The sequence below is a fragment of the Fusarium solani genome (assembly GCF_023522795.1).
Source record: "Fusarium solani strain SB1 chromosome Unknown bctg00000003_1, whole genome shotgun sequence".
NCBI lineage: Eukaryota > Fungi > Ascomycota > Sordariomycetes > Hypocreales > Nectriaceae > Fusarium > Fusarium solani.
The window spans coordinates 513437-527596 of record NW_027072154.1 but is presented as its reverse complement, the minus strand read 5'-3'; the positions used below and the strand labels follow the sequence as shown (position 1 = coordinate 527596).

The 14160-nt window shown below is 51.4% G+C and overlaps 4 protein-coding genes across 4 annotated transcripts; 2 read left to right on the top strand and 2 right to left on the bottom strand.

The window, feature by feature from the left end:
- Positions 1-182: 182 nt before the first annotated feature.
- On the bottom strand, positions 183-3610 carry MRS44_005724 (uncharacterized protein; the record flags this gene model as incomplete). Its single annotated transcript, XM_065621505.1, has 5 exons — positions 183-994; positions 1044-1888; positions 1940-2033; positions 2420-2561; positions 2615-3610. The coding sequence occupies 5 exons, from the start codon at positions 3608-3610 to the stop codon at positions 183-185; spliced, it is 2889 nt and encodes a 962-aa protein (XP_065477577.1).
- Positions 3611-3972: 362 nt separating this feature from the next.
- On the top strand, positions 3973-6850 carry MRS44_005723 (uncharacterized protein; the record flags this gene model as incomplete). The annotated part of the gene is made up of 3 exons (XM_065621504.1): positions 3973-4130; positions 4205-4396; positions 4447-6850. 3 exons carry the CDS (start codon positions 3973-3975, stop codon positions 6848-6850), a joined length of 2754 nt encoding a protein of 917 aa, XP_065477576.1.
- Positions 6851-7496: 646 nt separating this feature from the next.
- Positions 7497-9653, top strand: MRS44_005722 (uncharacterized protein; the record flags this gene model as incomplete). The annotated part of the gene is made up of 1 exon (XM_065621503.1): positions 7497-9653. One exon carries the CDS (start codon positions 7497-7499, stop codon positions 9651-9653), a length of 2157 nt encoding a protein of 718 aa, XP_065477575.1.
- An 885-nt stretch (positions 9654-10538) lies between these two features.
- On the bottom strand, positions 10539-14134 carry MRS44_005721 (uncharacterized protein; the record flags this gene model as incomplete). The annotated part of the gene is made up of 2 exons (XM_046271986.2): positions 10539-12401; positions 12791-14134. 2 exons carry the CDS (start codon positions 14132-14134, stop codon positions 10539-10541), a joined length of 3207 nt encoding a protein of 1068 aa, XP_046140716.2.
- Between the last annotated feature and the right edge of the window lie 26 nt (positions 14135-14160).

Sequence of the window (14160 nt, the reverse complement as noted above, 5' to 3'; positions counted from 1 at the left end):
ATCGCCTTGTTCACTAGAGTTGACGTAGAACTTGAGGGAGATCGACTGAGGAGGATCCTATACGCTGAAAATGGGCACCACGAGTTGGCGCAGGACGTCAATTAGATGATTCAGTTACCAGAATGTACATAGGTCATCTAAAAATATGCCTTAATTTTGCCTTATAGTCAGATCATGCTACACTAAGCCTCAGCCAAATGCCGCTGCGCAGCCAATGTACTCCAACCATGCAAAGATTCCGCCCTCTTCAAGAACTCCATCAACTCGTCCTTCTCCCACCTCTCCTCAAACCTATCACCCGCAAGTGCAATCCCCAAACTCGCAAGCACAAAATGTGGCGCACACTCTGGATTCCCTTCAGCAAGTCCAATGCACGTCTTCACCTCCTCTTTTATCTCTTTGTCCTGCTGTTTGAGGAAGCGTGCTCGGGATGGACCGACGCGAGGCGTGTGAGGGTCGAAAGAGAGGAGGAGGATGCGAAGGAGGTGGTAGTTTAGGAGGCCAGTTGCTGCGGCGTCGGAGAGGATCCAGATGTCGGGGGCGATTCTTCTGTCCGTGTTTTCGTCGAGGAAGAGGGCGTTGAAGCTGGGCGGTTTCTTGGCGTACCACTCTTCTGCGTATTTTAATAGATCGTTGTGTTTCTCCATGGCTTGGTCCGGGTTCATGGGTTCATCTCCAAAGCAGAACTTTAGGGCGTCGACGAGGTGTAAGAGTATTCGGTTAGTCCATGTCCCATCGTCGGTCGGGTTGTCGAGACAGCGGTCAATTTCGGGGAGGTAGAATGCCGGAAGAACAGGCCGCTGGCAAGCAAAGGCCATGTAAACTTCTTGACGGAATGCGACAATGAGAGCTGCACGTCGTAGACTTGTGAGTCTGTCAGGTTCCCTGAGCACACCTGGTGACCATAGGATGGAGCTGTATTCTGACGCTGAAGCACTGGCAAAGAGATGACCGCCAAGCAAGTGCGATTGCGAGTCCGCTCCAGATAATGGCCCTGCCACAAAGCATTAGAGTCTCCCTTAAGCTGTCTTGGACCGGCTCACCATCAATCTCCTCCAGCGTCCTCAACAGCACAACAGCCGCAAACAGATCCTGATTCTTCAGCGCATCCGCAATCCCAAGCGTCGATATCAGAGCATTCAAACACCTCTGATAATACCTATTCGATATATAAGAGTCAAAATCCGACGTCCTGCTGAGACACCTCGCGCTCAACGCCAAAGCAGCGTCCAGCAAAGGGGGGCAAAACGCCGCCCTCCACGGTACAACGAGCGCGAAATGCCGCTCTGGATCGCAGAGGTCGAAGCGGCGAGCGATCTTTTCGATAAAGTAGCGCATTAGTTTGGCTTCGGTTGGATCTTTGAGGGGCCAGACTGAGATGTCGTGGTAGACGGGTATTTCTGTGAAGGTGGGATGGTTTGCTTCTGAGCAGTGTGCTCCGACTTCTTGGGTGGGTAGTGGGCTGAAGCTGTCGATGGGAGGGAGAGGTAACGCTTCGCCTAATGAGTGAACGGCCGAGCCTGATGCTGGGCTATCGTGTTGCTGTGAAGGGGGTCGTTCCAGGAGTCTGGTATTCGACAGATCTGTCGGCCAACTCGTTTCTGACGTAGAGTCGTGATAACTAGAGAGATATGGCCCAGCATCGAGTGTGAGAGAGTTGAGCTGATGGTCCGGTGTGCCGTGATGGCCAATCTCACGAGAAGGAGTGACTTGCTCAGAGTCTTCCTGCGAGCTTTCACCTCCTTCATCGGGTGCGTCTTCAGTCTGGTATATGGACTGCAGGTTCTTTCCTTCATCCACAAACTCAAGCTCACCATCTAGTGAGCACCAGGTTTGGTCGTCAGAGAACTTGTACTCGTTGGATGTGGCATTAGCTGCCGTCGAGAGACTTGAGAGTGTCAGCAGAATAGCCAGTAACGGTGTTGAGTGGAGGTGATACCGAATCTTGGGTGGTTGGTGTTTGAAGCGGATCCATTCGTTGAGACACTCGACTCCATTCCTGGCGCAGCGATTGCATGGTCTGGTATTGTCGCCTAGAGGATGTGAGCGCACTTCAATCATTGAATGCCAAGTAGCTCACATTTCACGTGTCTAAGAGCGTAGAATCACGACATCAATCAGCAGATGGTCTGCAGCGAGCGTAGTCTACAGCCTCCATACCTTAAGCGACAATTCTAAGATCGGTCAGCAGAACCCAAGACACAGAGAAGGTGGCTTTACCGTGCAGCTCTTCTGTGACCGTCTCGTCTTGGAAACCTTTCGCGAACCCGAGGGCGGCATTATGCAGCAGCAGGAGGGGTGGAAAGAAAAAGGTGAAGCATGGATTGAACCCCTTGTCGACGAGAGTTGCATGGACATTGGACCCATTTTAACTTTGTCTGGGGCAAGAGAAATGATGATGCGGGGTAAATTAGCGTACGGAGAAGCATCCGAGTCAGTTGATGCTTGTTGGAGAAGATGGGGGGTTTGGGTACTTGGCGATATGGGTCTAGACTGGGGGGAGTTGGAGCCTTTGAGGGCGCAGTCTTTGCATTGTCTATGGGGTGAATGGTCAAAGGGTTCTATGTAAGTACGATCATAATTCTCCCCGTGTCGATACCTTTAAAGGTGGCACCGTGACAACCTGGGTCTTGTCCAGGTTTCCCCCTCTGTAGCTGTACGTAAACGTCCACCCGCTGCCAGCAGCACCATGTTCACCATGCTTGTCTACCACCACAATCCCACTCGAAATGTCTGGATACTTGCGCAGCATCCGCAGAACCACATCCTCTGCGGCTTCTGTCGGCGACATGCCTCGTCGCAGGTTCTCAACGGCCTGGTAGCAAGGCAGGAATCGCATCATGACGTCTCCATCTCCTGTGGCGCCGCATCCTCCGACGTCGCCGTCGACGTAGGAACCACTACCCACGATGGGCCCGTCGCCGACACGCCCGGGGATCTTGTGAGATGCGCCGTTGGTAGTTGTTCCAGCTGCCATTGAACCGTCCGAGTGCAGGGCAATTAGAGAGAGTGTGTCGTGTGAGGCTTGCTTCGAGTGTTGACCCAAAACGTCTCCCGATTGAGGTTCGTACGGACCGCAAGAGGCTGATGGGTTTGGGCTCACGTTGACTCGATAATTCGGCTGGCAATTGTCCTCCTTCCAAGCACGACACTTCTCCGCAGATCCAGTAGTGGTGAGATTCTCAGCCTTGAAGCCATTCTGAAGCGCAAATTCGGTCGCCTGATCCCCCGCAAGCATAGAATGCGTCGTATGCTCAAGAACATGTCTCGCAACAGAAATAGCATCGCGAACCCTACGAAGAGCAGCGACAGCTCCCGAGTTCATTGTGGTACCATCCATGATCATTGCGTCGAGCGTTGTTTCGCAGTTTTCGTCTGGTGAACCTCCATACCCTACACTTCCGTCGCATTGATTGCGTTCGCATGTCAAGCAGCCGATCTCGACGGCATCGAGAGATGAAGCGCCATCGCGCTGAAGAGCGAGGAAGGTGGCATCGGTCGCTGCGGTAAAGTCTCCTCCCCAGGTGTTGATGACGAAGGGAAGGCCTGCCGATGCCGCGAGAGCTGATGCGATGAGGGAGAAGAGGACTGATGCTGAACGTGCGACCATGATGAATGGTCTCGGCAACTCGGCCTGTCAGTCTGACATGTGAGCCCAAAGATAGACACACTCAAGCTTATCAGTGGCCCTGCGCAAGGAATCGAGATGTACGGATATGATGCCGTAACAAATGTCAGATTGATGCAAAGACAGGGATGAACAAACGCGTGATTACGGCGCGCCAAATGCGGCGTTCGTATTTAAACCCCTCAAGGCCACGTCTTACTCTTTCAAAACAACAACAATCTTGATCACCCCATCGAGAAGAAAAAAGTTCCCGAGGTGGAAAGCATTTGTTCTAGATATAAAAGCTAGATTTCGTACATAACTGTAGAAAAAGACATCGCGCTGTGCCCATTACATGCTATAAAATGGCCGCTGCTGCAATTGACGCGTCTGCCTTTGACACCATCGCGGGGTGTCTGACCGTCGCTCTTGATGTTTATCGCGTCGTTCGAGATGTTCATCATGGAGAGCAGGCCTCGATTGCTGTCGCTGACTTTGCTGGGCTGTCCGATGCGCTGTCAAAGTCGGTCCAGCACATCAAGGGCGTTGTCCAAGAGACCGGCCGCGACGGGCACGGCCAGCCTCTTTTTTGATCAGGTTCGCTTGTGTCAAGATATCCGAGGACCTCATCGTTCATATTGATCGCGTGTTGAAGTCGCCCGCCGTCAAAGACGAGCTGGTCGGTAGCGCCGACTTCTGTGACTTGTGGTCGCTTGACGATCTTCATGCCCTTGGCTTGCGACTTGACCAAGTCGTGCATCGCTTCAAGGAGATGAGAGAGGATTCCGGGTGAGTGCAGTCATCACCCACAAGCGCCAAGCTGACATGTTTCTCTCAAGTCTCGATGATGCCGAAGGCGCACTGCAACACCCTTCGCTGGGTGACTTGGCTGCCAGCGACATCGATCCTGACGAGACGGACAGTCTCGCCCAGCAGCTCCTGTCGGCGCCTGCCAGTCCGACCTCAGCTCCACGCTTTGCCCCCGCCGGAATCATCAACGACTTCATCCTCGAAAGTCTCGCGTACTCGAGCATGCGCGACCGTGAGGATGAAGTGACTGAAGCCCACTCACGAACTCTCGAATGGATCTTTGACGATTCTCCCCTCACTCAACCTCTACGCAATGCGTTTCGCGATTCTTTTACTGCATGGCTCAAGACGAACGAGCTGGGGCCCATCTATTGGATCACCGGGAAGCCTGGGTCAGGCAAGTCGACACTGATGAGGTTCCTTTCCCAGGATCGTACGGCCATGGAGTACCTGCGTCTTTGGGCAGCCGAAAAGCCCGTCAACACTGCTGGGTTCTTCTTCTGGACGAGCGGTTCCAGACAGCAACGATCGCAAACAGGCTTGCTGCGCTCCCTTCTGCATCAGCTGCTCTCCTCGAGCCCCGAACTCATCGCCAAGACATTTCCCGATCTTTGGACAAGGGTGAGGCAGATGACGACCAAGGAGCGCATCAGCCTCGAGTTAGAATGGACTATCGCCGACCTGAGAGCTGCCCTCGATACGTTTCTTGACGCGGCGCTGAAGGACGCAAACATCTGCCTCTTCATTGATGGCTTAGACGAGTTCGATGGCGACCATCATGAGATCATTGACTTCTTCAAAGGTCTGACGACGAGAGAGAATGGCAATCTCAAGATGTGCCTCTCATCCCGTCCTTGGGCCGTGTTCGACGAGGCCTTTGGCAACTCCGTGCCCAACACCAAGCTACAGGATCTTAGCCACGAGGACATGTGTCGTTATGTCAAGGACGCGTTCAGATCCAACACACCGCTTCGAAGGCTGATGAGGACGAATGAGACGAGTGGACAATTGATCTTGGCTACCGTTGAGAGGGCCGATGGCGTGTTTCTCTGGGTCAGACTTGCGGTTGAGAGGATGTTATCGGAATTCGCGCGACGGGAGGAGCTTGAGACGTTGCGAGAGACACTGCAGAGCCTTCCGTCGGATCTTGATGCTCTTTTTGAGAAGCTGCTATTCCAGGATCAATCCGGATCCGAAGTCCTCGATACCGCGGCCCTCTTCCAGCTCATCCACGCCAGAGAAATCGTCGCCGACTTTATAAAGGACGAGTCATCGACTTCGCTCACTATCTGGGAGCTGGCATTTGCCCTCCACAAAGAGGACAATGTGGCTGCGTTGGAGCGAGAGGTCTGCGAAGCCACAGATGAAGAGCTTCAAACCCGATGTGCGACTACGGCCCGACACATCAAGAATCGCTTCTCTGGGCTGCTGAACATCCATCAGAGACGAATCGGGAACCAGAGGGTGCATCGCGCAGATGTCGCAAAGCTCGTCACGAGCTGTAGAGTCATTTACATCCACCGAACGGTCCGGGATTGGTTGATGGAGGCGAATGGAGCGGGAGAACGACTGAAGGCTCTCCAGTCGGATGACTTTGATGCTCATCTCCGACTGTTGCGATCTTACGTCCTTCGACTTAAGTTTTCTCTCGATGAGATTGAGCATCATCGTCGCTTGGACGAGTGGTATCCCGACATTGCGCTCGCCATGAGCCACGCCCGGCACATCGTCAACGACCCGGACAATCTTCAGCGGCCCCTCCTCAATGAGATGAACAAGACTATTTCATGGCTTTGGTTAGAGAAACCTTCTGACCCTTATGATCACTGGGCAAAGAGCACGTTTGGCGCGTATGAGATCCGGATGAAGGCCCCTCCGATTCAGCGACCGTTTTTGTCTCTCGCGACCAAATTCGGGCTTACAGAGTATGTTTCCCAGGAGATTCAAGATGCCCAAACCTCGAACGGTGGCGATGAGGAACATGACGATGGCTCGACCCCATTACTATCGTATGCGACGGAGTTTCTCTGCTCCCGCAACAAGACCATCTTCCCGCTGTCATCCCCCAAGCTCGTCCGCTTCCTCATCACCCATCAATCGGCCATCAATCCAGGTCCCGATCACAAATACAAGCATTTTGTGACTGGGCAGTCCATAACTCCCTGGCTGGCGGTTCTTCGGCACCTTCGTGACGCCAAACGGAGAGGATGGATCGAACACTATGACATTGATCCAGAGGGCACCCAAAGATGGACTGAGATTGTGGCCATGTTCATCGAGCATGCGGATGTCAACGCGGTGGTCAAGAGAGATGCGTGGGATCCAGAGATTACGGCTCTTGGGGTCATGAAGTTGTTGGAGGACACGTATGGGGCAGCGGACATGCACAAATTGAGGGTGCTCATGGAGTCACGGATTGAGCAGGGGCAATAGATTGAAAGCATTGTGATGAAGTAGAACATGAGATTGTTGAATATGGGCAACCTAGAGACAATGGGCAGTTTGAAACAGGTTGCACATCGGAAAACCATTTTATACAGACATGAAAAAGTCGACCAGGGAACTCATTCAGCCCGACAGAACTGAACGACCGCTAACTATCCTTTGTGAGTCTTTAGTATAACATTCTCAGATCCATATATAAAAACACCCACAAAAGAATAAAACAAGATCTAAGGTTAAGACAAAGGCTAAGAGAAGTCTCTGCCCGGCCTTATGTAACAGCAACTGATGCTTTTTTTCCCCAATTTGGAAAATCAGCCTGACAGCCTGACAGCCTGACAGCCTAGCAGTATGCCTAAGTACATCGGACATAAAACTAACGCCTGTACCCATAAGCCTAAGGCGTGTTTGAACCCAGGTGGACTTATTGCGAGCTCACCGATCTTGTTTACCCTTCTCTCTTCAGCTTTCACGATTTGGTGCATCCGAAGGTGGTGGCACTTGACGGGAAAGGTTTGGTCAGTCGCGATTAAATCACATCGTAAGTTGAATACCCTGTCTACTCCAGATTGCCCTTCAATTGACTTCTTGTCTTATAGAAGCATACGATTCTGACACCGTCCGACCGGAAAACGCTATGTCATTGCCTAAGGGGTCATCCCTCTATGCCAACCTCAAAATATCGGGTAGGCAGATCAGGCTTCTGACGATCCTGTCCACCACGCCAGAAATTTCTTGCCGGCTGGAGGTCGCCGAATTTGAAGACGAATTGTCATTCAATGCGCTATCCTACGTCTGGGGGGATCCTACTGTCACCGAGGCCATCCTCGTCAACGGGCACAGAATCCAGGTGACGACAAACCTGGCATCGGCTTTGGGATATGCTCCCCATCATCTGAGTGAATCAAAACACGCAACCAGCATGGAACTATGGGTCGATTCTATTTGCATCAACCAAAAGGACATCGCTGAGAAAAATCGCCAAGTTTCCCTGATGAAAGACATCTACTCGCAAAGTGGTATTGTTCTTTGCTGGCTAGGATCGCCAAGTGATCCAATACACGCCGCGATGAATGCCGTTGAGAGTGTTGCTCATGAACGACATATCCGTGATGCGGATGCCGTGTATTACAAACATCAGGATGAACTTCTCGACTGTTTCGAACAATTGCGGAGTCGCTTGAAAAAGCTTCACGTTGTAGATGCCAAAAGGTATCTTCCATTCGTTGAAGAAACGTCTGTGATATCCGGCATTGTCGGGGATGTTGAGATTCATGCAGTCGCGAACGCTCTTCAGCACACGACTAAGGTGATATTCGGAGTGCTGCAAGAGTCGCATGGCGTGGAGCTCGGGCTTTGTGGATCGACCCTAAGAAGGGCCTTGCATGAAGTTGAAAACTGGCACGATCAGTTTCGTAAACGCGCCAACAAACTCGATGCCAGTCTTAGGGAATACTCTCATCCCATCGGCTTTCTCCTGGCCTTGCTGTCCTACAGAGTACGCAAGTTTAGTCGAATGTGCCAAGAATACTTCTACCAGATGTATTGCGATGAGACATACAACAATTTATTGTGGCTTAAACAACATCCATGGCTCTACGAAGTCAAAGAAGTCGTAGGGGAATCTCCTACAGGCCCCGCTCAACCACTTTTTGACGTATCGTACTGGAGCCGCATATGGATACGACAAGAAATCATTCTCGCTCATCACCCCGTTTTTGTTTGTGGATCTCGGTCATTTTCATTGGAGACCTTAGAATCCTTTGCGGCTTGGGTAAAATGGATAGTGAATCCATCTCATTCTACATTGTTGAAGAAAGCGGAACTCTCCAGGTTGGTAAAGGCATATCAGCTTATTTGGAAACTACTTCATCATATCTTCGAGAGTCGCCGGACCATAGGTTTTCCTACGCGTTGCTTTTTGCGCCCAGAGGATCTCAAAACTAACATCTGGTGGGCTTCGCCGGACGCTCGTGCGACATATCCCAAGGATTACTATTACGGCTTTCTCGGCATCACGAATCTCGACCTTGCTCCTGATTATGATCCGAATAAATCCGTTGGACTTGTTTGCCAGGAATTCATGATCGAATATCTTAGATCGACTCTTGACCAACCTAATCGTCCCGCAGGAGGACCTCTAGGCCTTCTCATGTTCGCTGGCGTTGGATATGGCTGGGACGTCGATCCTGACATGCCTTCTTGGGGCCCAAATTTTCCAGGACAGGCACAAGCAAAACCGTCTTCCAGAGGACATTCAGACGCAGTCATTGCACTAGACCAACGGGGATTTGATTGCATCTTTAAGTCAAGATCGGATGCAATGATCACGGGCTCCAGAATGGATGTCTCAGTGCTTATTCTTGATCGTATCGAGACCATCGGACCGAGGGTCTCTGACTACGGTAGACACGAACTCCTTCATAAAACAGGGTTGCCGATTACCTGGCCTCTTGATTTTGCAATACGCCACAAGAGTTACGTGTCAGAAGGTCACCCACTGACTGCATTGCGCTCTTTGCTGGAGCCGCCAGGTAGATCTTACGGCAATCCAGATGGTTTCCCCATCAAAGATTGTCTAGGATTTGCCAAATTTCTGGCCAGAGTTGGCCGTCCAGTTATGGATGGCAAGTCTAGAGTTGTTTTGGCACGTTTGGGATACCTGAAAGATCTATTCGACCAAGTTCCTGTCAGTGTCCAGTCTACCTACCTACTATCTCAACTTACTTTCCTAGGATCCCGCCGACCCCGAGGAGGAGACGAGCTACTTCGCCAATCTTGCCGCAGTGACTAAGCCCTATAATCATGCTATAGCAGAGACAAAGAAGGGTTATGTTGGGAGGTTTCCTCCGAAGATACAGGAGGGTGACTCGATATGTTTATTAAGTGGGCTTGACCAAACAGCCGTGCTTCGGCAGATGGGTAAGCATTATGAATTTGTAGGCACTTGTTTTGTTGCGGGGATGACACATAGCGAGCAGATTCAACCAATAGTTGATTTATATGGGTTGAGGACTAAGAAAGTCAGTCTACGGTAGTCGAGATAGGAGATGATCACTTGCCGTTGAGACCAACGAAAGCGTGAGAGAGGAGGACAACACTGTCGCGCCTTGGACACGATCTGGATATTTCGGGATCCCACTCTATCTACCTCGGAGGCCCACGGAGGTGGTCAGTCTGGTTACATCAGTGCCGCCCCGGGAGGTCCTGCGGACATCGGCTTCCGACAAGTTCTTGATTCTTCTTTGATCGAGGCAGACAAACCGTACACGTTCTCTGTCTATGTCAAAACGACACTTGCATCTAGTTGCTTCAGCCGATTTGTCTCATGTGACTCTGGAACTGGAGCACAAACTGGATATTTCAATTCTGCCAACATTCCAGGGGCCTTGAATGAATGGGTATTGGCAACAGTGACTTGCTCATGGAGTCAGGCTCCCCTGGACTCTGGGATCAGTGTTGGTGTCAGGGGTATATGTGAGCGTCTGAACTTTTTCATTGACGATGCTGTTTTGGTGGAGGCAGAATAGTGGCCTTATGCACATATGAGCTAAATGCTTAGGTATATCGGAAAGTAGGGTTAAGCCAGAAAATTATATCTAAGTAAAACCACGTCGTAACATATGCTAGTATCTACAAACTATATTCAATCTCTGCGAAGAAATAGGTTTGATGAACTTTAGTAAAGAGGGAGCTTATAAGCATCAAAATCATAGGTCCAGCTATCAAGAGACTCTTGATCATAAACACAATCAAGCGAGTTCCCGGACCACAGCGGACGAAGAGGCCAACGGCAGATGGTATTGATATCACCACCGCTTCCATCCAAGGTCTCCGGAGCAACGCCCTTCTCAACCCACTCAATAACCGTCTGCAGCGTAGTCTGAGGCCAACCACCATTTGGCTGGTTCGAGTTGCTGCCACAGTGAGCTCCGCCGGGGACGAGGAACAGTCGGTAAAAGTCATCGACAGCGGCAACGCTCTCGTTGTAGCTCTTCTCCGGGAACATGACACTGCGGACAGAGTCGTAGTAGTGCACCGATGAGCCGGCTGGGATGGAGTCATCGGATTCTCCGTGGACGTGGATCACCTTTCCGCCCGCAGAGTGGAAGTCACTCAGGTCGGGGTAAGTGGTCTGCAGAGAATCCGCATACTTGTTCATGCCGTAGATCATCCACTCCTTGAGCGTGTCATAGGTAACGTTGTCAAGGCTTTCGAGAGTGCTGGTATCTTGTAGCTGGAGGTAGCGCGCAACCCATTCGCCACCGAGTCCGCTGATGCTCAAGCCCCAGGTATCCGTCTCTTCATCGTAGGAAGTGGCGGCGTCTGAGAATCCTGAGCCGGGCTGGTAGTTGAGGTAGACGCGACGACCTTGAGAATCATGGAGGCCATCGAGGAACTGCTGAATCACGGCCACAGCCTCTGCTGTAATTGTCCCGTTCTGTGCTGGGGTTGACGGCTGGGAGAACTGCCGGGCCCGCAGCATTGGCCCACCCTTTGAGCTGGATGCCTCGCAGGAGTAGGGTGTTCCGATTGTGGAGTTGAGATTGAAGTGCAGCTTGCACAGATCAGAGCGTGAGACAACGCCGTCCTCCCTTCCGTCCAGACCGTCACATGCAGTGATGGTCAAGTTGAGAATCTTGTCCAACTCGCATGAAGGGGGGAAGTAATCCACGGTCTGTTCAACCACATTGCCGAACAGGTGGTTGACCTGTTGCTGACCGTAGCGAAAGGCTGGGGCTCCGATGGCAGCACCGTCGAACTGGTCGGCGAAACGCTGCACCTGACTCCAACCTTCACGACCTCCTTCAGAGCATCCTTGATAGTACGAGTAGACCTTAGAGCTCTTGGAAATGCTGTAGATGTTCCTCGCCAGTTCTTTACCGAGCAGGGCAAGTTCGTGATGAGCCTGGTAACCAAACATGTAGACAGATTGCCAGTTGATGGTGCCGTTTGCCAAGAGGAAGACTTCGTCCCACTGGGTATTGAATGATCCAAATCCACCATCAGTGATTCCAGAAACAGCTCCGACTATAAGTCCAGAAGCGGCGTATTGGCTTCCCGAGTTAATAGCAAGCCCACCTCCGCCGGTAGAGACATAGCGGTTCTGGAACTTGCTAGGGGCAGGCAGCAAATACGACACGTGAACAATATCATCGGCAATACCGTCGTGCGAATAAGCGAAAGTGAGGTTGCAATAGTCGGCGCTGGCAGTAGGATACCATTCTGACTGAAAGCTGGCGTTGGAGACGAGAGCCGTTTGAACAGAGTCTGGGTCGATCGTGATGCCGGAGATGAAGCCATCGGCGGGAAGAGCTGACTTGACATAGGACTTGGAGCATATGTCGCTCAAAGAGGCAGCGTGAACGGCTGCTGCAGAGAGTGCAGCGCCAGCAAGATAGGTCGACCGCATGAGAAGAGTGGTTGAGTTGATCGAGTTAGAGCTGGTTGCTGAAGAGACTGACTTGAGTGAGAACAAATGTTCTTTGATCAAAAAGCTGTACTCATCGCTGTGACTGATGCTCTTTAAATATGTCGCGGCCTGTATAATTGTTGTATTGGCATAGCCCGAGGATTACGTCTGCCCTCGGGATAGCCCCACAAGCATGGACGACGTTTCCATCGGCCTAGTTGTAGAGTTTGAGGATAACTACCGGAGAGGTGGGGCCCAAACGAACTGATCACAAGGTTTCAGTTAACTTGAGACAAAGCAGGGCCGAATAAAAGTTATTCGTCCTCTTTGGGAGACGTCATTGGGCGAATTGCACCCCCTGACTCAAACTCTAGATCATCCTACATCTTGATAGACTACATACGTTGTGCGCTTCGCATTGGGGGGATGTATATGTTACACCCCCTTGGTTTTTCATCAGATATGTGCTCTTCTCTCGAGACCACCTGTCCCCTGTGATCTCGTCGCAGGAAGTGAACCTGCCTCTTGTAGTGAGTGCTGCCGTTCTGACCGGAGATGACTTCCAACTCGTGCTTAACTGGGACGGCAAAGAACCGGGCTTCTTCCGCCGGCAACGAGCCATCTGCCAGCTTGCTGTCGTTGTAGCCAATAGTGCCATCATCTAATGAGATGCCATGTTCGAGCTCGATCAGACGTCTACCAACTCTATACAACGTTCCAACGTCGAACAAGCCTTCTTTGGCTGGACCAAGCTGTGCTAAGCAGGCTAAGGCTTCGACTCGAGTTGTAAGACTCCGGCATTTGATGACAACAAAGAACATGAGAGGTAAGAAACCCATCTCAAAAGTAAAGCTCGAGTCAGGGACTTGCTTTTGCCTTGCGGTTTCCCACGTCTCTGATGCCGTCCTCGCCATGTCCACGACATCTCGGAAGGTATCCAGATGTTGATCATACCACATTTCTGTCGCATCGCGTGGTTTCTCGAGGTATATACTTGTGACTTTATGCTTGAGACGCATGCCGTATAAAGCATACCTGTCTGTGATTGAGGAGGCTGGTATAGTCAGCACCAGGTTCTTGGCTTTCGCCTCCCACTGATCCAGCAGTGTGACAAGAGAAGATTTGTTGTCATCTAGTCCGTCGAGGACACACTCCATAGAGCGAAGCATGAGATTGTCGATAAATGATTGCGCTTCAGCAATGCCACTGAACTCTGCTGGCATTGTTGGATCAAACCCGACAAGGCTTGGGAGGCGCATGGATTTGACGCCGCCCAGGAAGAATGGTATAATACTCAGCCGGCGAAATATGGGAACAAGATGTTGATGTGCCCACTCAGGGCAATTCGAGTTGTTGAGAATGACAATACCGTGCCGACAGTGCTCAAGAGCAGCATAGATGTCTCCTTGCAGATACTCGATGCAGATAAAGAGTATGCAAAGCAACAGAATCAACTGCTCGTCACCAGACGCCTTGATCTGTTGTATAGCAGCGTTATAATGCCCGATAGCAAACGTGCTACCGCATATCTGACGAGTAATTCTCGAGCCCCGAGCAAACTCCTCGTAGAGCGAACTGATGGCCAAGACTGCATGACGCACCGTGGGCTCGAAGTGGCTGAACTGCATAACCAGATGCGTCCAGAAATATGAGTCTGTGGAACCTGACATGACAGGACCCGCCATTTTGGTGAAGAACTGAAAGGCTCTGCCTTCTCTCTGGTCTCGCGCGGATAGTTGATTAGGCCGATACCATGTCAGAGTTGTCGCGGACTCATAGCCGTCGCATACACGTCCAGTAGAGGTGCATCGTCGACATGATGGCTTCCCTTCGTCGCATTTGACTTTGCGAGATCTATTCATGTTAACACGAGGGATTCTTGGTGGGA